General features: G+C 36.3%; 4 protein-coding genes across 6 annotated transcripts; 2 read left to right on the plus strand and 2 right to left on the minus strand.

Annotated features, from left to right (window-relative positions):
* Positions 1–179: 179 nt before the first annotated feature.
* On the plus strand, positions 180–12,220 carry LOC131784319 (ferredoxin-fold anticodon-binding domain-containing protein 1-like). The gene is given in 7 exon segments (XM_066160869.1): positions 180–560; positions 563–718; positions 1,104–1,257; positions 1,357–1,494; positions 2,054–2,096; positions 9,734–9,837; positions 11,073–12,220. Coding segments are annotated over 3 exon segments (480 nt in total). The 5' UTR covers positions 180–250; the 3' UTR covers positions 1,118–1,257; positions 1,357–1,494; positions 2,054–2,096; positions 9,734–9,837; positions 11,073–12,220.
* On the minus strand, positions 3,322–13,060 carry LOC131784316 (uncharacterized). Of its 3 annotated transcripts, none has more exons than XM_059101119.2 (7): positions 12,892–13,059; positions 12,233–12,665; positions 11,004–11,131; positions 10,393–10,593; positions 9,654–9,818; positions 9,254–9,301; positions 3,322–8,507 (listed from the first exon to the last, which is right to left on the minus strand). In XM_059101119.2, exons 1-6 carry the CDS (start codon positions 12,916–12,918, stop codon positions 9,272–9,274), a joined length of 984 nt encoding a protein of 327 aa, XP_058957102.2. In that variant the 5' UTR covers positions 12,919–13,059; the 3' UTR covers positions 3,322–8,507; positions 9,254–9,271. The 3 variants fall into 3 exon arrangements, with proteins under 3 accessions (XP_058957102.2, XP_066016965.1, XP_066016964.1); XM_066160868.1 differs by having other exon boundaries at positions 3,323–8,035; positions 12,892–13,060; XM_066160867.1 differs by lacking the exon at positions 3,322–8,507 and having other exon boundaries at positions 8,797–9,301; positions 12,892–13,055.
* Positions 13,061–13,119: 59 nt separating this feature from the next.
* LOC131784309 (uncharacterized) lies at positions 13,120–18,024 on the plus strand. Its single transcript, XM_059101109.2, has 7 exons — positions 13,120–13,397; positions 14,207–15,338; positions 15,637–16,196; positions 16,592–16,735; positions 16,927–17,091; positions 17,439–17,487; positions 17,695–18,024. Exons 1-7 carry the CDS (start codon positions 13,353–13,355, stop codon positions 17,802–17,804), a joined length of 2,205 nt encoding a protein of 734 aa, XP_058957092.2. The 5' UTR covers positions 13,120–13,352; the 3' UTR covers positions 17,805–18,024.
* Positions 18,025–18,167: 143 nt separating this feature from the next.
* LOC131784313 (uncharacterized) lies at positions 18,168–21,999 on the minus strand. Its single transcript, XM_059101114.2, has 6 exons — positions 21,494–21,999; positions 21,178–21,299; positions 20,462–20,635; positions 19,939–20,115; positions 19,303–19,348; positions 18,168–18,760 (listed from the first exon to the last, which is right to left on the minus strand). The coding sequence occupies exons 1-6, from the start codon at positions 21,897–21,899 to the stop codon at positions 18,444–18,446; spliced, it is 1,242 nt and encodes a 413-aa protein (XP_058957097.2). The 5' UTR covers positions 21,900–21,999; the 3' UTR covers positions 18,168–18,443.
* Positions 22,000–22,046: the final 47 nt, after the last annotated feature.

Raw genomic sequence — 22,046 nt, forward strand, 5'->3', positions numbered from 1 at the left:
TCCTGACATAACAAATCGAAATTTAACAACCTAAGTAGACCTTGAGTGTCTCCTTGCTAAATGTGAGATTACGCTTCTAAAACAGCCGCCCATGTACGTAACCATCACTGCCATATTAATAGAAAGCTGGACTCTTATTTGGTGATGCTTAAACCACGTCAATAACAAACCACGTTCGAGCGCGCAAACTAAGTAGCGTACACCTGAGCTTTAGATTTCAACGCTATGTGTTTCCGATTTATTAACGACTATGGCGTTACTTGACCCAAAATCATATTCTTATAATGTGCTAGTAGTCGGAGATGGTAACTTTTCATTCACAGTTTGTTTTGCGTCAGCGTTATCAAAGACATGTGTAAATCGTTGGGATATCGTTTGAGTCGCGCGCGACTTCGCTGTGAAAAACATCGAGAAACTGTCCTCTTTTGAAAGCGTTGAGATCATGCACGAGGTAGATGCGACAGATCTTCGTCAAAAATTTGGCTCTAGAACGTTTGATCGGGTGATCTTTCATTTTCCACTCACTGGCGGCAAATCAAACATTGCCAAATCGAGAGATCTGGTGAGCGGTTCTTTGCAAGCACCGCGCACCACGTGGAACGGTTCAAAGGCGATATCTGTGTAAGCCTCTGTCAGTGTCAGGGAGGAACGCCCTTAGACAATCCAAGAAGGGAGCTTGGAAACTCTTGGCAGGTTGTTTACCGAGCTGCGAGAGCTGGTTGGTATTTGTTTGTTTGTCTTTTTTTTAAATGATGAGTTCGCTAGGCTTTTAAGAAGCTCTGTCACTTGGAGATTATTTGGTATTGATGAGTTGGTTAGCTGATCGTTTTCTCACCAGATTCTCCTTACTTACTGCAGGAGAGTGCTATTTCTTAGCGATAAATCAACGCACCGTGAAGGTTAAGATGCGAACGGCCGGTGACTTAAATTCTGTAGAATTTTCCTTAGCGCCAGCTGCCATCACGAAACCAATCAATTTGACCTGCCCCATCAAAATACCTTCTATGATGTCAACCTCGGAATGATTCAATCCAATACTGTTATAAAACAAAGCCCAGGTTCCAAAGTCATTATATTGTTTTCGCCGTTTTTCTTTATTCAAGAACTATGTGCATGATGAAGTATAGAGCTTTACGGAAATCATCCCTGAACCCTCACAGAAGGTTCTTCTGTCCATGTAATGTGGGATGGCATTTTTTGATGTGGTTGTCAAGATGAAGTGACGCCGTACCCTTTAAGTGGAATGGTGTGAGGACAGTAAGTTATGTTTTCATAACTGGTATTGAAGTCATAATATCAACCAGAATCACTTATGGGCTCAACCTCTTTAAAGTAATTTTCAGTTATCCGTAACAGTTTGCGTGTGCCCAGTGTCCCATGTGAGTGTGCGAGACATTAAATTCAATTTGGTTGCCCAAAAATACCATGCAAGAACCGTCACTCCTGGAAATGGCTTGAGCCAAGACCTTTCAATCCTGTGTCAGTGACTCATGGGTAAGTCCTCCAAGCCATTTTGCAAATTTTTTAAACTTATAATCTACAGTATAGGAATTGAAATTGTCCTGACACATGTTATTCAGATTCAAGAATAGTTTTGATTCAGTCACAAGTAAGAACCATTTGTTATAAATTGTTGAGTTCAGTAGTTTCAAAAATTCTTATCCTTAAAACAAGGTCGGATGCAAAACCTCTAGTTGTAAATGAAATTACTTTCATGAGTGACTAAATTCATTTTTATGTAAAAGGCTTCTTATTCACCCTTGTTCTAAAACAGTGGCTGAGGGAATTGTCAAAATGGCATATGACAATTTTGGTCAATAAAGGAATTTGTGTAATTAACATTGCACAGCTATGCAGGGCGTGAAATTGCACCTAATACAGGTGCCAATGCGACTAAATTTTTTACTTTGGCGACCAAATCCTGAAAATTAGTCGCCAAATTGACAACTAGAATGTTTCATCATAACCTTACCTAGAGATATAGTAAATTTAAAAGATTTGCAAAGATAAATCTGCGACAAACTTCCTCATTAAATTTGTTTCTAAAACACAGCACATGCATCAAGATCGATCACTAGACGCCATCTTGGATTTAGGTGAGCTTGAACATTGCATATCATCTATCCTAGTGTCCACTTTGTAGCACGTTAAAGATCTTTTCCCTAACTTAATTTCTAGAACGATGACAGCGTAAAAAAAAAGGGTTTGTTTGTCTTTGAAAATGGCGACCAACTTCTTTTGAATTGGTTACCACTTTGAAGAATTTAGGAGCCAAGAGGCTATCAGAAAAAAAAATTAATTTCACACCCCGCTATGTATGCTTTTTCTAAGGAACTGATAGTGTTTGTCTATGATTCAGCTAATTTCCATATGGAAGACATATAGGGTAACTACCACTCATCTTTTTGGTGTTTGACTAAGTCATACCAAATGGTACTTCTTTTGTTGCTGTGATGTTTATTTCTTTGGTCTTTTGTTTCAAGCTGTAGTTCTGATAAAAATCTGTGTGCATTGTGTTTACATTAACTTGTCAGTCATACACTAAGGGTCAGTATGAGACTTTTGATTCTTAGCCATCTTAATCTCTGGCCTGTCAAGGGAAATAGGGTAGTGGTTGTAGTTCTTCATAGTTGTGGTCTAAGGATATGACCATAATCAACAGCAGTTGAATTTTTGTGTGAGGTGCATGTGTCATATTTTTCATTCACAAGAGTCACATGTGCTTTATGCTTCCTCTTCTTTCTTTTTCATTCAAAAAAGGCTATATAATATTTTTTGTAAAAGAATCATGTTGTATAAAATATAATTTCTAATATTGGCAACACAAGTTACCTTTGATTGGTACCCACAATCCTTTTAATTATTATAACTAGTGATTTTGTAAAATTTGGAGGTGATTTGTTACTGATATTTTAGGTGGATGGGTTGTCATTGGGAAAAGAGTTTATTCCATTCAGTCTCTTTCCTCCAACTTACATTCATGGTATAAGTTTCTGGATTGCTGAGCAAATGACAGAACAGCAGTTCTTTCAGGATATTTTTTAAACCACTCAAGGATGCATTTGGGGTGTTTCGTTCCTTGAACGCTATTATGATACAAAACTGGAGAAAGTGAATTACAATACCATATGGTGTATAGCTCATGTCACCGACCATTGAGTCACATCCAGAGAGTACAAATGCAAAATTTACTGAGAAGAAAGCTCTTAAATTGTGAGTTTCTACTTTAATAGTAACTTGGTTAAAATGTGCAATTTATGTGGTATCATTGATGTTAACATCATAACAAGCTTACGACAAATGCACGATCTTGATACCTGTGTATGTAAGCAACTCACACCTGTGCTTCTATGTAACAGCATAAAGGGAACAATTACCCCCTGAATGTTATTATATGATGTATGTTATGTTTGTGGTGGGCTGGCAGCATTAGGATCCCTAAGCAAAGAAGTGCACAATGTTGCATTCCAAGTAGAAACAATCAAACAAACTTTGGTGAGCCACTGTTATGTTTTATTTAATCCTGTAACTATTTGTCAATGTTGCACAATATATGCTTATATCACATTCATTGTATCAAAAAACCAAATCAACCATGTGTTAAAGGAGTAGAGAGACTAGGTGAATGACTGTTTAAAGTAAGTATTACCAAAAAAAACAAATAAACAAACAAACAAAAACAACTATCACAGGGAGGAGCACTCAAATATTAGGATAGCTAGTACAGTTTATTTTATCAGCTAATATGAAAAGACAGTTCTATGGAAAGCCTCATTTGGAAGACCACTACAGAAAGGCAGTGCTACTGAGGAGGAAGCTCTGTAAGTTGATCGTCAGAAATTAAGGCACTAGTGTAAGATGAAGTGGACAGGCAAACGTTCAATACATACAAAGTTCTCGTTTGATTAATTTTCAAATACTTATTTGTCCTGATGTCCCCTCCCTCCAATTATTGTAAAATTCTACAATGATAGTAAGGCTCAGATTTACAGGGCTTACATTCCAGGAAAAATTGATTTAAAACTTGTGTGCCTAGTCATCAGCTCTTCTAACACATGGTAATAAACAACAGATATCTCAATATATAATGTACTGCCTAGTGAGTAAAAGATTGTTGACTATTTAGAAAACTTTCCTGGGTGCAGCTGTACTTCCCTTTTATAATATATTGGGCCCAGTTATTCAATGGGCAGATGACACTGTCCAACTGATAAATTGCTATCTAGAGAATTTGAAATAAGGATATAGTGCTATCCAAAGAATAGCGATTTATCCAGTGGATGGCATTATTCACCCTTTGAACAACTGGTGCCAGTGGTTTTTGTCTAATATTTTTCAATAGAAGTGTCTTGTGATACTTTACCCCTACAACACTTTACAAGGGTCATGTGATACAATCCAATGCTTACTACAACATTATCAAATTTAAGATTGCTTACTGGTAACTCATATTTTTTATGACTTGCGGCTCCAAATTATACTATAATACATACACTAATGTTAAAAAAGACACTGACTTCCTTCATATATCTTCCACATGCAATAATACAAGATAAACCATGATATATTTGTTTGGATCTCATGAACCCTTTTAATCCCAGGGGTGACCAAAGAGGAATTTTGTTTCACAATATCAAAACAATTTTTTGCAAAAAGGTGATGAAAAGGATAGTAAAATAACAACCAAATGATATTGTTTATCCTAACAAAATAAATAGCTAAAGTAATGAAAACTGTATGGTAGACAGGGAGGGGAACTGATAGTTGATCTTGGGATTGAGAGGGTTGTCAATGCAGGTTACACATCAGTAGTACTATTGATGTGTAACTTGCTTGTCATTCTTTGTAGGGAGCTATGTCATCGTGTTTTGAGTAATTTTTAAGGTCATGGAAAGTGATGATGATATTAATAATAATTGCTTTCAGATTTCAATAATAAATTGTGAGACATTTATTACAAAAAAGGTTACAATAAATGGGAAAAAGGATAGAACAACATCAAGTGCAAGTGATAAGCTTGATAAAAATGTGGGCTAAAAATTTAAGATGCTTAAAATGTGACAGTCCCTTTTAGCATTATTCAAATTTTCATGATTGTCTATCTGTAGGTAGCTTTCAGAGGAAGAAATACAAGTAAACAAAAACATATTCACAATCACTTATAAAATTATCAGTACTTACAGCTTAACCCTCTTACTTCCCATGAGTGATCAATACAGAATTTCTCCTTACAATATCAAGTCAAAATTAAGCAGATATGTGACAATAATAAAGAAAATGAGCAATTGAATGACTATTCGTTGATTCAACACCAAGTTCTTTCAAACTAACATCTTAAGAATTGTATGGCAGACAGTGAAGAGAATTACTAGTGAGATCTTGGAAGTGGAAGGGTTAAAGTCAGCTTATTACACATGCTGAAGTACTTTTAGGGCCAGTTATTTCAGTGAAATCTTAAGTTTTGCCACAGTTTAAGATGATATAGGAATCTTTAGATTTCTGTATGAGTGGGTTGTTTGAAATGAATAGATGTTTTTCCTGTGTTAGACATGGGTCATAAAGGTGTTCATGGATTTCATCTTTAAGACAATATGTTTGGTATTTTGAAGAATGTTAAGGAGTTGATTTGCTAGACAGTGACAAAACTTATAAATAACTGGCCCACTAATGTTTTATACATTACTGATAGTGGTATTTGTACCCAGTATAATTATATATAATTATGTACAAATGACACAAATACATGACATTCCATCTCTGACTTTGGTGGCTGATTTGATTGAAAGGATTATCATTTTGTTCATTCTATTTTTATGTATATCTATGCAGTTGGGAGATCATGTCCAACAAGTTTTCATAATCCTAACTGTATAGACTTTACTGAACTTAACTGTGTCTATTTTTCATGAGAAATGTTAAAGTTATTATTTATCTTGGATTGTTGTACAATATGATGAGAATTAGGAATTAAATTAAATTACATTTTTTTGAGGTTATGAATGCCATGTATTTATGTAGCTGTCAGACTAGCAAAACCAAATTTGATTATAGTAAATATAGTCCATTTTAAAGTTGCATGCTTGGTTGCCAAGCCTTTTAACATGAGTGAGTCTAAGGGTGACCTTGTTATGATACAAACCTTGCTACTTTTCAAGTTTAAATTACTTACTTTGTTATCATGCTAACTAGATTCTGGTCTTTATGACAACAAGGTCACCTTCAGCCTCACTCCAAATCAAAGGCCTGGAAACTAATTACATAACCGTAAAATGGCCTATTATTCTTAGCATTTTACATTTTTCAAGGTAAGTGTGTATTAATTGGACTAATGATATCAATATTCTAAATAATCTATTTATAATGTAAACATTTCAATTGGAGGCTAGGTAATTGCTGACAGCATTTTTCATGGTGTATGCCAGAAAATTTTGTCACCCTTATTTAGGAGTGGCAAAACTCCCTAGAATACACAAAGCTCGTAGTCATCTCAACAGCTTTGTAATCTTCAAAGTCCACTTTCACTGGTAATGGTATTTCTGTTATTGAAAGCTAGCTGTTTGACTTAGAGAGCTTTTTCCAATGACCATACTTAGTTAGCAAAATATGTTTCCAGTGAAAGTGTATTTTGAAGGTTGTATTTATGTAGTGTATAAATGACTTTAATGTGGCTGGTGACAATGTGAAAGTTGTTTGATGCTTGGATCATGTGTGACACCACCACTCTGCATAAGTTATCTTGATCATACAGATAGAAATAATCAATGTCCAGAAGAACACAACTAAAAAGTCATTTTTATGAAGAACACTTGTGGGAAATTGTGTGAGTTAGGTGGAGAAGGATGGAAAAACTACTGAAGAAGGCTTATGTGTAGGTAAATTTTCAGAAATTAAAAGAAAGTATGCTTCATTTACAAACAAGATGAAAGAAAAGGTAGAAAATGAGTACAATGCCCGTAAATAGCCATTTTGCAGTTGTGTGCTTGCTTGCTAAGCCTTTGAGCAGGAGTTAGGCTAATGGTGACTTTGTTATGATACAAAAATTGAGGCTTTTCAAATGTAAATTTCTTAATTGTTATGCTATCTCTATCACAACAAGGTCACCTTTGGCCTCATTCCAAATCAAAGGCTTGGCAACTAAGAACACAACTGTAAAATGGCCTGTTTGATGCATGAAACAGTTATTTCTGATATCAACTTAGTCAGAGTGGTAGTGTCATATTCCATCAAACATGAACAACATAAAATTGTCAGCAGCCACTTTTAGGTCCTTATTAAGAATTCCACACTTTGTGTTATGTTTCATTTTAAAGAGTTTAGGTCCATTGATGCCTAATAGGCAATGGACTTTTGTGCTTGTTCTGTGAACACTTAAAAATTTTGAAAGTAAAAACTGAATTTCCAATGTAGAATATTCTTTGCTGTGTGAAAAAATAGGGGAAAGACTGAAAGTAGTGGAATTCTGAAAAAGGTGGGTTTACTTCTAACAGATCTGTTGCTTTTCAGCATCATTAGGCTCTGTCTCTTTTTGAGGGGGTTCATGTGGATTAGGCTCAAAGTGAATCAACAATTAACCCCCACTCCTTGTTTCATAAGCAAGACAAAGAGGTTTGGGAAAGAATTCATCCTTTTGATAGATGTCACTTAGCCTTTCACTAGAAACCCTGTTTTGTTTATTGCCCTAAATCATGTCAGGGCCTTCTCTGTGAAACTCATATACCTGAGGTAGTCTAGTATTGTAAGTCACTATAAAAGTGATCTCTCTCTAAACTAGATGTAATCAGTGCTTTACTAATTGTTTTCTGGTATCTTTTAAAGATGGGATTACATAAGTTGAACATGAAAAAAGATTTATAAGTTATTTATATAATTATATATATATATATATATATATATATATATAGCAAACAATTGTGATAGAGGACTCTTCGCCTGAGTGTCGTCAAACCAAAGTTAAAGTAATCACAATGGCCAAGCAGAGTAATAGGAAGCATGGTAAATAACCAGTGAGAATTTAGAGTAAGACAAAGCAAACTCCCTAAGGGCAAAAAAATGCAAGTCACCAAGTTATTACTGGATTTGGTTTTGCAAAGGAACTGTTAAAAAGGGTGCAAGTTTTTTGACCTATCACAGTAGAGAAAAGGAGCAAAACCAATGCAATCTCGGATTACTTTCAACACTCAATTGAAAATCGCTCCACCTCTAGAGCTAATTTTTTTGTTTTGTTTTGTTTTTTTTGGGAGGGTTTCCCAATTTCATAGTTCTAAGAAATCAATTTAATGTTGCTAGATTATATCACAGCTAACCTACAAAGTTAATGCAATTATTTAAACTGACATTTTGATACCCTGCATTCATTGTGTAAATAATGCTTGATTATGAGGGCTGCTACTGCAAGTTTTGACTATATGTAATCTGTTTATATGCTAAGCTATATTTTACAAATAATTCACAATGGCAATTGATACTAAGTGGTAATATTAATAGTCTATGACCTGCTGGTGGACTTCCTAGGGAAAGATGAAGAAAATTGTAGAAAAATCTATTGCATGAAAATGAGCTGGCTTAGACAAAGGATTCCATGAGTGCACCAGGAGCAATAAGGAAATTTTCAAATCTGGGGTCATATTCAGGGCATAAGTTTGCATTGTTTACTGCAACATTGTAACCAGCATGGTTACAATGTTTATTAATTGGACTTTTTGCATAGTGTTTTTTTTGTTTAGCAAGTTTTGCATGCATTCATTTGTTACCAAAAGTTAAATTGCAAATATGCACAGGAAAAAAGTACATCAAGTAAATAACATCCAAGAATTTGGCAACTATTGAACCTGAAATTGGTTAAGAATGGCACAAATTTTCCCATTGCCCCTGATATCGTTCAAGGAAATTTTTTTCCAGCAAGTAGATTCCATCTGGATATTCTTAGTGAATGTGTTAGAGTGAGAACTTTCTAATCAGAGAAAATCAAAATCACTAAAATGCTACTCATGGCAACATTATTGTTTTTTATGATAAACTAGAAATCATGGGGTTGCAGTTCTCTGTTACTGATGACTAATCAGTCCTTTGGAAGATAACTTATTATCTGATTACATTGTAATTCTATACACCTGAATACAAGCTGGAAAAGCTTGAACAAGAGGGTTTGGTTGCAGTTTACTCAAATTTAAACAAAGCAAAACTATTGTATTGTGTGCAGTCTTAATCCAATAATTTGAGTTGAGTTTTAATCTGAATCATTAAGTTTACTCACCAGGCACAGAGGCATTTTTTACTCTCCTTGATCAGCTGGCCTTGAAGACTGAGGAAGAAAGAAGAAAAAAATTATTACAGAGCAATCTGTTCCATGTGAAATTACTCAGTCCACTCCATCTATTTTATTAAAAGCAATTACTAATTCCCTTACTGATACTTAATTTTGTTTTAATTTATTCAATAATTAAAACGTTGATTATTCTTAAAATATCCCTACAAAGGGATTAAAAGTAATATAATTATGTGACCTCTTCCTAGTGGATAGTTTAGAAAACTTTGTAAGGTCATTGTCAGCCCCTCTACAAGGTCTCAAAGGTATTTTGTCTAGTAGTGACAGAATAGCAGAGAAAGCTGAGGTGAATTCATACATATACTTTAATAAACATGGTTAGAATTACCCAGATAGGAATTAACATGATGTGAATAGTATGCCCAGTGTTGATTGTCATCTTAATGTGATCCTGACAAACTTCCCCAGGTTCACAAATAGGCATCACGCAAACTTGAGCTACAGAACCAGGAATTCTGTTCTGGCACAAGGACTTTATACGCATCAAAGGTACCTGACAGTGTTTAGGAGAAGTAAGTAAAAAATATAGTTTTTATTAGTGAATTATTGTGATTTTTCCCAAATGCCCACTCTGTTTTATGGGGTGTTTCTTGAAATCACAACAACAAGTGTATTAGTCAGCTGTCTACTTTGTTTTAGATGTAGCTGTTGGTCAGCCTTTGGGGGGGGGGGGGGGGGGTTGGGGATCTGGAAAAATTGTGAGAAACTTAGGTCTCTGCACTCTGACCTTGTTAAAGACAAAATATTTGCTTTTGCTATCCTCTTCACAAAAAAAAAGTGTCAGAGACTGTTGTATATCAACCTAAGGAACCAAGTCTTACATAGTTTTACAGGTTATTTTGAATATACAAAAAAAGTGTATATAAAATCCTAGATTAATTATTCATACGTGTTAAGCCAACCAAGGTAACCCCCCCCTTCATTGTCAGTAATATTTTATTCACTTACTTCCCTTTCTTCTAGTGTTTGCAAGATCCCTAAAATCAAGATACCACCCAACTTAATGAGTGGTCCTTTTTCCTGCTCATAACATTTTCTTATGGAATATTTTACTATAGTTGCTTTACCTCAAAAGTGTCCCCACGCAGTATGAATTTTCTTTCACATTGTTTCAGCAATTGAAACATAACTGTAATTTGTTGTTCTACATTGATGGTGTGGAGATGCTTACTCTCTGCTTGGGTAGAATGTTCCTCACCAAGTGGGACAACCTGAAATCTCATTCCCAGGTGTTGCTCCAACTGTCTTACAGATGAAGTTACCCTCCCCTAAGCAAAGGGGAAAAATCATTGAAGTTGATTTAGTACATGTAGTTCAAATCAAAGAATGAGCATTTCCTGGTAGAATTTGTCAAATATGTAAGGTTATTGAGCTGATGGTTAGTACAATATCTCTCCATTCATCAAATATTTATTGGTTTCAAGTGTTAATAATGATGGGCAGAAAATTCAACAATGCAGTGATGGTATCAACCTGGCAGTATATTCACTGGTAAGGGTTAAGAGGGCTGACCTTATAGGGCAATAATCTAGTGAGCTTCACATTTAAAGAAGTTGGCAGCAAAAATTACTGGCTCTGATGACTAACTCCTTGAGTCCACTGGGATTGCAATGGAGATATTTTTTTTTAGCTTTGCCCAATTATACTTTGTTAGTGTCTTATTAACAGTTTTCTATACCTGTTCTGAATGTTCGATGAAATGTAATGAAAATAACATTTCATTAACATCTATATGATCTTGTTTCAGCACAAAGAACTTCAGAAGGAGAGGTTCACATGGCACTTGGACTGATGGGTGTGAGATGCCTAAAAGAACAATTATTAAGCGATTACATTTTATATAACAGGTACACGACTACATTTGTCAATCATAAGGAAATGGTCTTGACAATTGTAATGTCGCATCTTACAGGTGATAATTGATAGCATCGTTCTCTATTTCGGAACTAAAGTAACTCAATAACAAGTTTATCAACAACGACAATAGAAACAAAAAGTTTTCATAATTCCTTATTAAGCTCTCACAGCATTGTCACACAATGTCTTAATGTGTTGTGAATTATTGTTGTTTATGTTGTTGTTTTGATATATCAATTAAGCTGGTATAGATTTCTCCTGTTTTGGAGCTTTTCTTTAGATCTTTGTGTGGATCAATCCAAAAAAGTTTGAAAACTTGCATAAAAACTAAGTATAATTTCGGAGGCAAGAAGAGGCTGAAGCATTTCCCTGATTCAACCAACCAACTTAACCCCCTTAAGCATCTGCTATTACCTTCTCAAAGTGGACTCAGCGCTTTGCAGCTGTAGATGTTTGGATGTTAAACTGTACATTGGGGATACTGCTTTTCTTCTATTTTAAAAGAGTGTTAATTCTGCTCGTGTGAATTTATACGATTACTTTGGAAGTTTAAGCTGTGTTTTATTCAGGCTACTGAGTATGATTTAAGTCAAATTTGACTTGTGAAATACAAACAAAAAAGCAAGATTTAGAGGGGCATTTTTTTTGTACAAATAGTATAGAGAACTATTAATTTTATTTTGTAGTTATCTATACAGCTGTTATTTCCATCTTAAACTTTACTCTCCACTCTAAGGACGTTTACTCTCAATTGCGAGTTAATCATCAGTAAATGTTTAGACTTATTAGCTTCTGGAGGAGACTACGCCATAAATGCATTAGAGGCTATTATACCTTCAAATCTTTATTAGATTAGCCATATAGCAATGCTAGCAAAGTAGGTAGAAGATTTGTGTTCATAGTAGTGTATTGAATAGTATTCGGAGTCTTTTAATTTTGTTTAATGGTGTTTTGAATCTCGGAAATGTTACGCAAATAGCATTCTTTATTTCTTCGAGAAAGTAACAAATCAGGTGAATAATGGCTCACAACGCGTGTTGTGTTACTTACTTTCAACGGGAATTTTGATTCCACCTTGTCCCTCCTCACATGGAAGATCTGTATCTACGCTCCCATTTTCTTGTGTTGAAGAAAAAATCTCATCGTCGAGAGATGCTTCGGATGGAACAATGACCAGTCCTTGTACCAGACTTGAAATTAATCCGTCAACATGGCCATTTGCTGTTGCGCCCGGCTCATTAGTCGCTGAAGTCGTAGCTTCTTTTACAGTTTTGTCGATGATTTTCCCACAACGGGGGCAGATGGCTTCATTCACATCAAGTAAAGGGGTTGTTTCTCCAGGGCAGACGCAAAATTCTGTTGGACTGAAGCCGGATGCGCCTGGTTGTGGAGAATCGCTGATGTTTCGCGTTATTTCATCTTGAACAACGTCGTTCCTATCGTCAAGGACGTCATCTCTTTCACTCCTTGCTTCATCGCTGCTCTAAGTCAGAGAATAAGCACTTTGAATCACTTTTTCCTTTTGTTTTGTTATGAAAGTCAGTTTCCGACGTCTGTGCAGAAGTGCTTCGAAAGTGAAAGTTTCCTACAAATGCTTCATCCCTCTTATTTATGAGTGCGTAGTTCAATGGTTCTTAATTGATGTTAACTGAAAAAGAAACTTCATACACAAGGTTTAACCGATATTAATATCACTGGACCTTTCTTACCTCGCTTCGTCTGTCCTCTGTATCCATTTTTTAGCACTTTCGTTTTTTCTCGCTTTAACTAATCGGTTTCCTAGAGAAAGGGGAAAACAGGCTTAATTTGTATCATTTATACAAGTTCCCTCCCATTGGCTAACTTGTTTCCCTTTCGCTCATTGGCTGAATAAAACAAAGGTCGGGGAAACCCCCTCGAAAACGAAAGGATAGTACTTAGCTAGTATACTTCCTCAAAGAACAGAGTAAATTTACAGTGGTTCAACTCCTTCCAATTTGTAAGGGAGATCTAGCAATCAATCGAAACATATTCTTCGGGTGGCGTTAAAACAAATATCCACTTTTGTAGGTTTTGGTCGATATATTTGTTATTGGTAAAGGGTCATCACCGTCTCTTCAAATCAACCGATTTTCTGCATTTGTAAAATCAAGGTAGCCGTTACCTTTGGCAGTCAGTTGAGGTCAAAGAAATGGAAACTTGTCAACTTAGACAGTATGTTTTCTTCTGCGTCTTGGTAAGGTTATTGTCTTATATCATTTCATGACCTATAACGGTGAGATGTTAAGCGGAAGTGAAAACCTCTTGATCCAAACAGACTGTTAAAATGTGCCAGTAATGTTTATTGTACTGTTTATTGTACTTATTTTAGGTGTAAGGGGCCCAAAAGGAAAAAAGGTTGCCTTGAATGGCAAGAGTACGTCAAATTTGATCAGTACCAGTTCGGTTAAGACTGAGACTGAAGTTTTCAGGATGCACCAGCCATTTGTACTTTTAGTGCGGGCGAGTTAACGTTGTATATTGTCTCTCCGGACGAGCACTCACTCGCCAAAATAACACTTGCTCTGAAGGCTATGAACGTTTCATGACCGTACTCTTTGGTGTGTTTCACAGATGTAATAGCCCGCAGAGCAGGTGTAATTTTGGCGTGAGAGTGTTTAAAAGTGTTTTAAATTTCTTAGCTAAAATTATGGCCGTCATCTTTGATTTTAATGGCAGCGGAAGGCTGGGGAGAGAAATAAATTTGAACCAAGGGGGCGGTCGACGGTCAAAAATAAATAGAGGAGTGGGGTTAGGGGAGTGTAGATCTAACTGCAAGTCAAACATGGCCGGTCGGTTAAATGATTGCGAGCTTATAAGATAAGCTCGCTCTAATGACACGTCTGCACTGCAAGCTACAGATTTAATAGTTATTTATGTTGTTAACGTGCTTCCAAACGAAAGGAAACTGGAATGCGAATGTCAACAAACAGAAAAGTTAAATCATATGAAATTTAATCTTAGAGAAACCTTTGTTTGTTCTAATTTGTGTCCCTCTCTATATAGGTCAATCAAGCCAATGCAGCTCAGGTTTGCAGAGATGACCAACATGCAGTAGAACTGCCGGATGGTAATATCGCTTGTACAGATTGCATCAAATGCCCCCCAGGATCGGAGGTAACAATCCCTTGCGGAACTAGGAGGGCCATCGACACCAATGTTGAGTGTAAGGAGTGTGCCTCTGACTACTACTCTGATTCCTACTCTTCCGAGAGTTGTAAACCCTGTTCAACCTGTAATCCAGATGAAGTAACTATAAAGCGATGCACTAAAATCTCAAACACTCACTGTAGTTGCAAGCCATGCCCAGATGGGTATTACCAAAACCAAACTTTGTCTAAATGCCTCCCTTGCTCAGGATGTTGTTTGGGTGATTTGGACGTAGTTGTCCCACAATGTCTCATGCAAGGGATGCCCCGAACTCAATCGTGCAGCTACCACAAGAGAAAACCCTGTTTAGCAAAGTGTTGGTATGATGAGATCACAGTTGTAAAGCATGATGGCAAACAGATCTGTTTACCCTGTCCTCTTTGTTCAGACGAATTTGGCCTTACCAAACCGTGTGGAAGTGTTGTAACTGATGGTGCGATACCCAGGTGTGAACTTCCGATCTTAGGAAAAACCTTCGTTGATCAGCAGGGTGTTCTACAGTCTTGTAAAATCTGTTCGATTGGTCAGAAGGTTTTAGCCAACTGTTCTACCAAATCAAATACCATTTGTGGTGAGTGCATGCCAGGTTTCTATCTGAACGACCACTCGAAAACTTGTGAAGAGTGCTTCTGGTGTTGTGGTTTTAGCGACAGTCGAAGTATCGTGAACTGTATAAGAGAAGGAATGGCGTCTTCAGAAAACTCTCAAGGGCTCGCTATACAGCCTCGTAGTCCATCTTTGGGCTTAAATGAGCAGTTTGGGCAGCTGCAAACTGTAGAACAAGAAAACTATAAAGTGAACTCAAACGAACTTGACAAAGTGACAACAGTTGTTGTATTGAGCATATGCTTCTTTCTGATTTGGAAAGCCATTTCAAGACCATTACCGGAAGGCAACTATCATTGTCCATTTCCAAATGAAGTACATAATTGTGAGCTAATGGAAAAGAAGGACTGTGCTGAAAGTACAGAAACTTCTTCACATTCAGGTTAGTTAAGCATCATTTATTATCTCTAATTGGTTTTCATTGCTTTATGTTTTCAGTGCCTATAGGCTTAAAACTCTTGTGTATAGAGTACTGTACCTCGTGTTTTGAATAAAAACAAAGTTACCCTACTTCTTTTCACTTTTTGTTTGTTTCTTTGATTTTGTTTTCTATTTTTTATTTGTTTTGTAGAAAGGACTAGAAATGGAGTCTTGACGTACTGTTTTTCTAAAAAGCTACCTTGTGTTTACAATATCCATATTTTATGCCTATTTTTTCATATGCATATTTTATTTTGTAGGTAGTAAGGAGACAGAGTTGGAGTGTCCAAAACAGCATAGCCCAGGTCATATGGTATTTGAAAAGACAGGAGTTGAGGTTGTTTCTCTTGATAACAACAGGTCTGCCCTTCAATACTTGGTACTGCATGCCACACCAGAAGGGCTGGATTTACCAGGACTACTTGAGGATGATGAATTTCCACTAAGTCCAGCATTTATTTTTATTTCAAGGAACCAGTTGTTGGAACCCCTTGAGCTTCAGATACCTCATGGTGCAAACATGGTGCTTTCTCCAAATAAGTGGAAAATCATTTTGAAGGAGTTGAAAAATGATGAATGGGTAGTAAGTTATGTGGAGGGTAGTAAGTCATGTGGAATAAAAGAATTCCTCCCCAAAAGCAACCATGTTAGCTTTAAAACAAATTATTTTGCAACATTTGCAGTGGTTGGACACTGTAAAGAGCGATCTTTACCAGTATTCAAAAGAATGAAGGTCATGGCATTTTGTAATGACACCAGAGTTGGAGAAGACCTTGTTGTGAGATTGTACTGCTTTGATGACTGCGAATGGTCATTTGAGGTAAGCTTTTGAGGATAAAAAACAGATTCTCTCCTTAGATAGGACTGAATTGACAATAGTAAGGGCATTGAATTTCTCCCCGAATTTCAGCTTCAAAGAGACCAAAAGATCTCTTTCATATATAAAATTTCTTTCAATTGTTCAGTAAGAGGACAGGTGTTTCAAACCTTGTGACATCTTACCCAGCTGTGGCAATCTGTTTTGTACTTAATTGAAGTCTTAACTAGGATTCTTAAGGTATTTACAAGTATATGTAATTTGATTTTTAATTTGTGCCAGTCTAGTTCATAAAGAATCCCAACTTCCAATCATGGTTACTTATGTTATATAATTTTGTTAGATCTATTTCTGTAAGTAATGAATTTTAACAAAATTGTGTGACCTTTGCTCCACAGAATGTTATGAGGGAGGAGAAAAAGGAAGGAGGAAAGCCTATGTCATCAGTTGAATCTCTTGATTTTTCTGTAATTCATGAAGAGGATGTAGAAATTGGTGTGAAGGATATTGATGGCTGGAAGCTTAAGAGTGGTCACCAAATGGTATTTTGCAGTCATTGTTTGAGTGTCATGCAACAACAGAGCAAGATTCTGAGAAAAATGGAAACTTTCAAGCTTCACTGAAGATCTTAAAATTGTGAACTTGATAATTAACTTTCTTTTCAGATTCCTAAAAGTTTTGCTATCTCTTGATGATTTTGAAGACATTTGCATTTTGTTCTCTTTTTTTTTAGAAAATCAGCTATGCATCACTGAAGAACTCTTTCAGTACAACTCCCAGATGCAATCTGGTATTTAGCTCAGCATCCATGGAAAAGAAAAGCAGCTTCTTTGCTACTATTGTTTTGACTCAGGCATCCAATCAAACTTTGATGTATGCAAGCACTGCTATTAAGGAGGTACATTTTACGTAGCACATTTTATAGCACAAAATATAAATATATTTTAAATTTCAGTGAATAAATCTACAGGAGACACAATGGCCTCTGTTGTAGTCTATTTTAATGAGGATTTGGTCACCTATAGTTCATCTTCTTCTTGCTTGGGGTCATATTTGTGTTTAGAACCAGAAACTAATAATTTGAAGATATGAATGGGTCAATGAAAGTTGTCAAATTTAATCCACAACACCAATGAGAGTTTACCAGCAGTACAGTTACTGCCAACACAGGGTTTTTCTAATTTTTTTTGGATTGAGAGATATGACAACTGAAAGAGCTCTAATTTTCCATTTGTTTCATTGTAGTATCCAAGCTGGTATACGAATCAGAGCTCGATTGCAAATGCCATGAATGGTGAGTTGTTTACACTTACTGAGAGGTGTTAGGTTTTAGTAGCCTTCAAATGGATGAAGGTCAGTATAGCTGGATTGAGTCGTAAAGTTGTCAGTTATTATTCTTTTGAAGTAAAAAACTACTTGAAAATGCAAGGAACTTTGTTCCTGTAGGGGAACTGATGTTTTCTTCCCAGTAATCACTACTATTACTTTCTTCCTTCATAAGGAAATCAAGTCACAAGTATCGCAGATATCACTGTTGTAAAGAGTGGAAAGGGAAAAGAGAAAGAAATTTCTGACTGCATCATTCAGTTGCCAGCTTTATACTCAACCTGAACTCAACCTGAACTCAACCTGAACTCAACCTGAACTCAACCTGAACTCAACCTGAACTCAACCTGAACTCAACCTGAACTCAACCTGAACTCAACCTGAACTCAACCTGAACTCAACCTGATAATCACAAGAGATGAGGTTCCATTGAGTGAACTTCAGTGTCCATAGACTAGAGGCATTATACTGTGTATATTTCCTTTTGTTTTAATTTAATCGATTGAGTAAGACAAAAAACCAAGATAGAGATCGAATCTTTCTGACATATTTCACAAAAATTTTCAAAAAGGTAAGTAAAAAGTTCACAGATAATTTGGTACGTTAAGGGATCTTAACATCTGAAATTCTCTCACCCCTAGATGAAACTCTTTGCCAGGTATTAATTCATATTACTTCGTTAGTAGTAGTTTATCTTAAAAAGTGTTCAGGATAAGGCGTTTGAAGTCCTGAATAGAGGATATCAGAGGTTGTACATCTTAAGCTAATAAATTTTTAAGTAATATGTACAAAGCAGGAGTTATTGCCTGGTTATTAATGTGTATAACGACAGAGTGTTGTTTCCTGTGAAAAACTAGTTGTGATGAAACATTGTGTCGAGTAGTGAACAACCAATTTTTAAAATGTATTCAATCACACATTAAGTCATTTACTCTCTGTCTTTCTGTGTAACTGTAGACGTTTCAACACTAAACGTTTGGCAGCTTCTTGATTTTCTCGTGATTGCTGCAAGATACGTATGAAAATGTCTAAAATATTCCCTTTTCTGGGTATCATCATTAGCAAGCGATCGATGCCATCTGATGGACGTGGAAAACTTCGCAGAAATGCCTTATCATCGGCCGTCAAGATATTGTATTGATAAAGATAGGCACATAACGATGTAAAGTCCCCAATATTGGCAATAAGATCTACGTGACAGCTTTGAAGGGCGTCTCGGTCCAGTTTTGGCATACCCGTAACTTTGAAATGAGAAATGAAAAGGATCAGTGAACAATTTTTTTTGAATAAACACAACTATCCTGCCATCTATTTTTCTTTCTTTATATCTATCTCTCTAGCTAGCTAGCTAGCTATCTATCTATCTATCTATCTATCTATCTATCTATCTATCTATCTATCTATCTATCTATCTATCTATCTATCTATCTATCTACCTACCTACCTACCCATCTATCTATCTATATATATCTATATATATATATATATATATATATATATTTATCTATCTCTCTATCTATCTATCTATCTATCTATCTATCTATCTGTTTGACTGTCTATCTATCTATGTATGTATCTATCTAAATTATCTATCTATCTACCTTGATATTCCCGCATAACAATTGAGCTTTTCTGTTCCCTGACCTGAGTGCTTGATATTTGGCAAGTCAAAACACCAGAACCTTACTTGACTTGTAATTAAGACCTAGGTAAAGCTCCATAGGGTAATCTTGTATCACAAAAATTCCAACTGGACTTGTGAATTAAATTTTAAGTTTTGTACCTGAATAGTTTTGATTCTCAAGGCCATCGGTTGGCGTATGATGAACCTAAGAATACAGAAAGTTACCTTTATTGATTAGTGCTTTCTGGGTTTTACACGCGATTGTGGGAGGTTAAAATCATATGATTGTTAACCAGGAAGTACCTCTCGTGGATTGTCATAATCCAACTACTAGCAGCAATTAGCACTTCAACGTGTTGTAGGAAGAGAAGCTCTCTATAAGATTCTAAAAAACGTTTTGCCGACTGAAAATCATTGGGTTCTTTATGTTGGTTTCTTTTGTTATTTACAACTTGAAACAACTGACTATCTTAAGAGGTAACGCCTCCAGTCGCAAGACTGCTGTCAGTAGGGAACTCTGAAACACTAATAAGAAGATCATGAATAAAAGCAATTGATTGATTAATTGATAACCAGTTGTTAATAGCAATCGAATAAAATATTGTTATGTAAAGCCAAATTGGAATGGTAAGTGCACTCGCAATTTTTAATAATGAGGTTGAGAATGAAGAGAGGAAATTATATGAATGTTTTCAGTCCTGAGGAGGAAAAAAATTTTCATTTTTTTTTGGGAGATTCAATCAATACGAACACAGAAGTTTTATTATTAAGACATCACTAGTACTAAAGCCATACCTTGGTAGGAATGAGAATGACCAGTCTCGCTTTTCCACTAAGCAGTGCCATCCTGACTCTGTCTTCACGAAGAGTGTTTTGCTCTCCAACATATGTAGTGACCAGCTTGACACAAGCGCCAGGAAATAACCTCTCCTCACTTTTTGCAAGTAGATGTTGGACGCCAATGGTGGTTGGCTATTAAAAAAGAATCGATTCACAGATTTTTCAACCAAACTTGCACTTACGGATTGCAGAATGCAAACAGGGTGCCCAGCCGACCTATTTTTAGAAGAGTTGTATACCGTAGGTTCTATGGTAGAGTCAAACCCAACACTGAGCAGGTTAATTACAGTGGGTAAGCCACTATTAAATTGTATTGTGGTTGTCAACCCCTGGCCCTGGATAAACCTGCATCTCTTTATGCGGAGTTAAGCACTTACTGCTAACTAGGGTATCCAAACAAATTTATGCTAGAAAGTAAATTAGAATGCAATATTATAACTCGGAACGAAAATTTTTTAGGAGAAAAAGTGTTACCTACCGCAGGACTGACCAAGGCAAAACATTCGCCACAATCCATTTCAGAGATGATTGTTACCTCACTTTGGATTGCCATTTGAGGATGATAGGCGAACAAGGATCCTTTCTCATCTATCACAGCGATCTCAGTTCCTTCATAAGCAGCTGCTTCATTTTGAGCGATTTTGTCGTACACCTGGGAAATCGAAAGACGTGTTGTCATATATGAAATGCATTAACCACCAAAAGGTTGGTGTCAATTTATGTTTTCGTTATCTTGAATCAAATTTTTTTTCAAGTTCTCAACCCAATATTTAATAGTGATTTGATAACTCTTGTGAGGTTCTATTGACCAGTATTATTAATTTTCCATTTATGTAATTAAGTGTACTCTATTGTAGGCGTCGTAGAGTGTCGAGAAGCAATTGTGCGAGTTTGGATTTAGTAAGCAATGTACCTCACGTTACTCCTTTAACTCTCAGAAGTGATTAACATGTAACTTTTCCACGTAATATCCGTACATCATCCAGCAAAAAGGTTACGAGAATACTCAAACGTATGATGTGGAAGTTGTTGTCTTCAATTAACACCAAATTATCCGAACTAATTCGAAAGGAAATGTATAGCAGCTCTAAGGGAGACATGACAATCAGATCTTAGGGGTTAAAAGGGTTACCTTTTTCGTTTAGGTTTTGAGGAGACCTTGAATTTTTTCTAAATAGACACTTGGTATCTTACCAAATCGAATTTTTCCCTCGGAATAACATAGACGACATGGCTTCGATTTTTTCCAGAGAGAACTCCTCGCTTGAATATTGCTATGAAGCACGACAGACATTCATGGTTCGACTTCAACTCCCCTAAAATAACAGAAAGAGCAAAGATGTCTGAGATGATTGTGATCCGTGTTGGTCTTTTCTGATGCTCATTAACTGGAAGTCAGTTGAAATTTTTATCGGTTCAGAAGGAGTGACAAGGCAGAAATTTAACTATTCAGTCGATATGTAGTTGTTAATTTGATTTCTTCGTCATAATTGTTACATAGACCACCTACCACAAGTCTGGCACAAGTCGTTTTTTCCGTTTTCGTCATTTCCTTCGGTCGGAGTTTTAGAAAGTTTACTTGTATAAGTGTTTGCTTTTCCTAAACTTGAACGTTCTTCAGAGTGCTCCTTTAGTGGTAAACCAGAAGCGTTTTCATCTGTCGATAAGCTCAAATGTGCTAGAGACATTGGTGTGTTCTCCATATCTTCGTTATAATCTCGGAGAATTACGTTTTGCTCCCGATTTTCTGTGCATCTCCTTTGTGAGTGCGAGTTGGCAGTGTTCGGAATAAGATCCCCGTTGCATAGTGGGCATAGAATGATAAACTGCACCGTAGAAGGAATCTGTACAACTCCACAATTGGCACAATTTGCGTCGACAGCCTTCCCATAATCAAACCGGTCGTTTCCACTCATTAGGGAACAGTCTTCATGCTATTGCCATCTTTGAATTGAATTGAATGAAGCCCACAATGACTTCGAAAAAAAAATAGCAAGCTAAGCACCTTCCTTACTACTCCTCCGAACGTGATGCAATCTCGTAGGGGAATCCCCGACTCGGCT

The sequence above is a fragment of the Pocillopora verrucosa genome, chromosome 14 (genome assembly GCF_036669915.1).
Source record: "Pocillopora verrucosa isolate sample1 chromosome 14, ASM3666991v2, whole genome shotgun sequence".
Lineage (NCBI taxonomy): Eukaryota > Metazoa > Cnidaria > Anthozoa > Scleractinia > Pocilloporidae > Pocillopora > Pocillopora verrucosa.

Excerpts from the sequence above, each read along its gene's own strand:
- LOC131784316 (XM_059101119.2), bottom strand. The coding sequence starts at position 12,918 with ATGGATACAGAGGACAGACGAAGCGAG. Across the intron at positions 12,666-12,891 it reads CAGAGGACAGACGAAGCGAG|AGCAGCGATGAAGCAAGGAG; the intron begins GTAAGAAAGGTC and ends TCTCTGACTTAG. Across the intron at positions 9,302-9,653 it reads TCATGTTAATTCCTATCTGG|TCTTCAAGGCCAGCTGATCA; the intron begins GTAATTCTAACC and ends TTTCTTCCTCAG.
- LOC131784309 (XM_059101109.2), top strand. The coding sequence starts at position 13,353 with ATGGAAACTTGTCAACTTAGACAGTATGTTTTCTTCTGCGTCTTG. Across the intron at positions 16,197-16,591 it reads ACTGCGAATGGTCATTTGAG|AATGTTATGAGGGAGGAGAA; the intron begins GTAAGCTTTTGA and ends TTTGCTCCACAG. Across the intron at positions 16,736-16,926 it reads TTAAGAGTGGTCACCAAATG|AAAATCAGCTATGCATCACT; the intron begins GTATTTTGCAGT and ends CTTTTTTTTTAG.
- LOC131784313 (XM_059101114.2), bottom strand. The coding sequence starts at position 21,899 with ATGAGTGGAAACGACCGGTTTGATTATGGGAAGGCTGTCGACGCAAAT. Across the intron at positions 19,349-19,938 it reads TCATTCTCATTCCTACCAAG|GTTCATCATACGCCAACCGA; the intron begins GTATGGCTTTAG and ends CTGTATTCTTAG. Across the intron at positions 18,761-19,302 it reads TGAGAATCAAAACTATTCAG|TTACGGGTATGCCAAAACTG; the intron begins GTACAAAACTTA and ends CTCATTTCAAAG.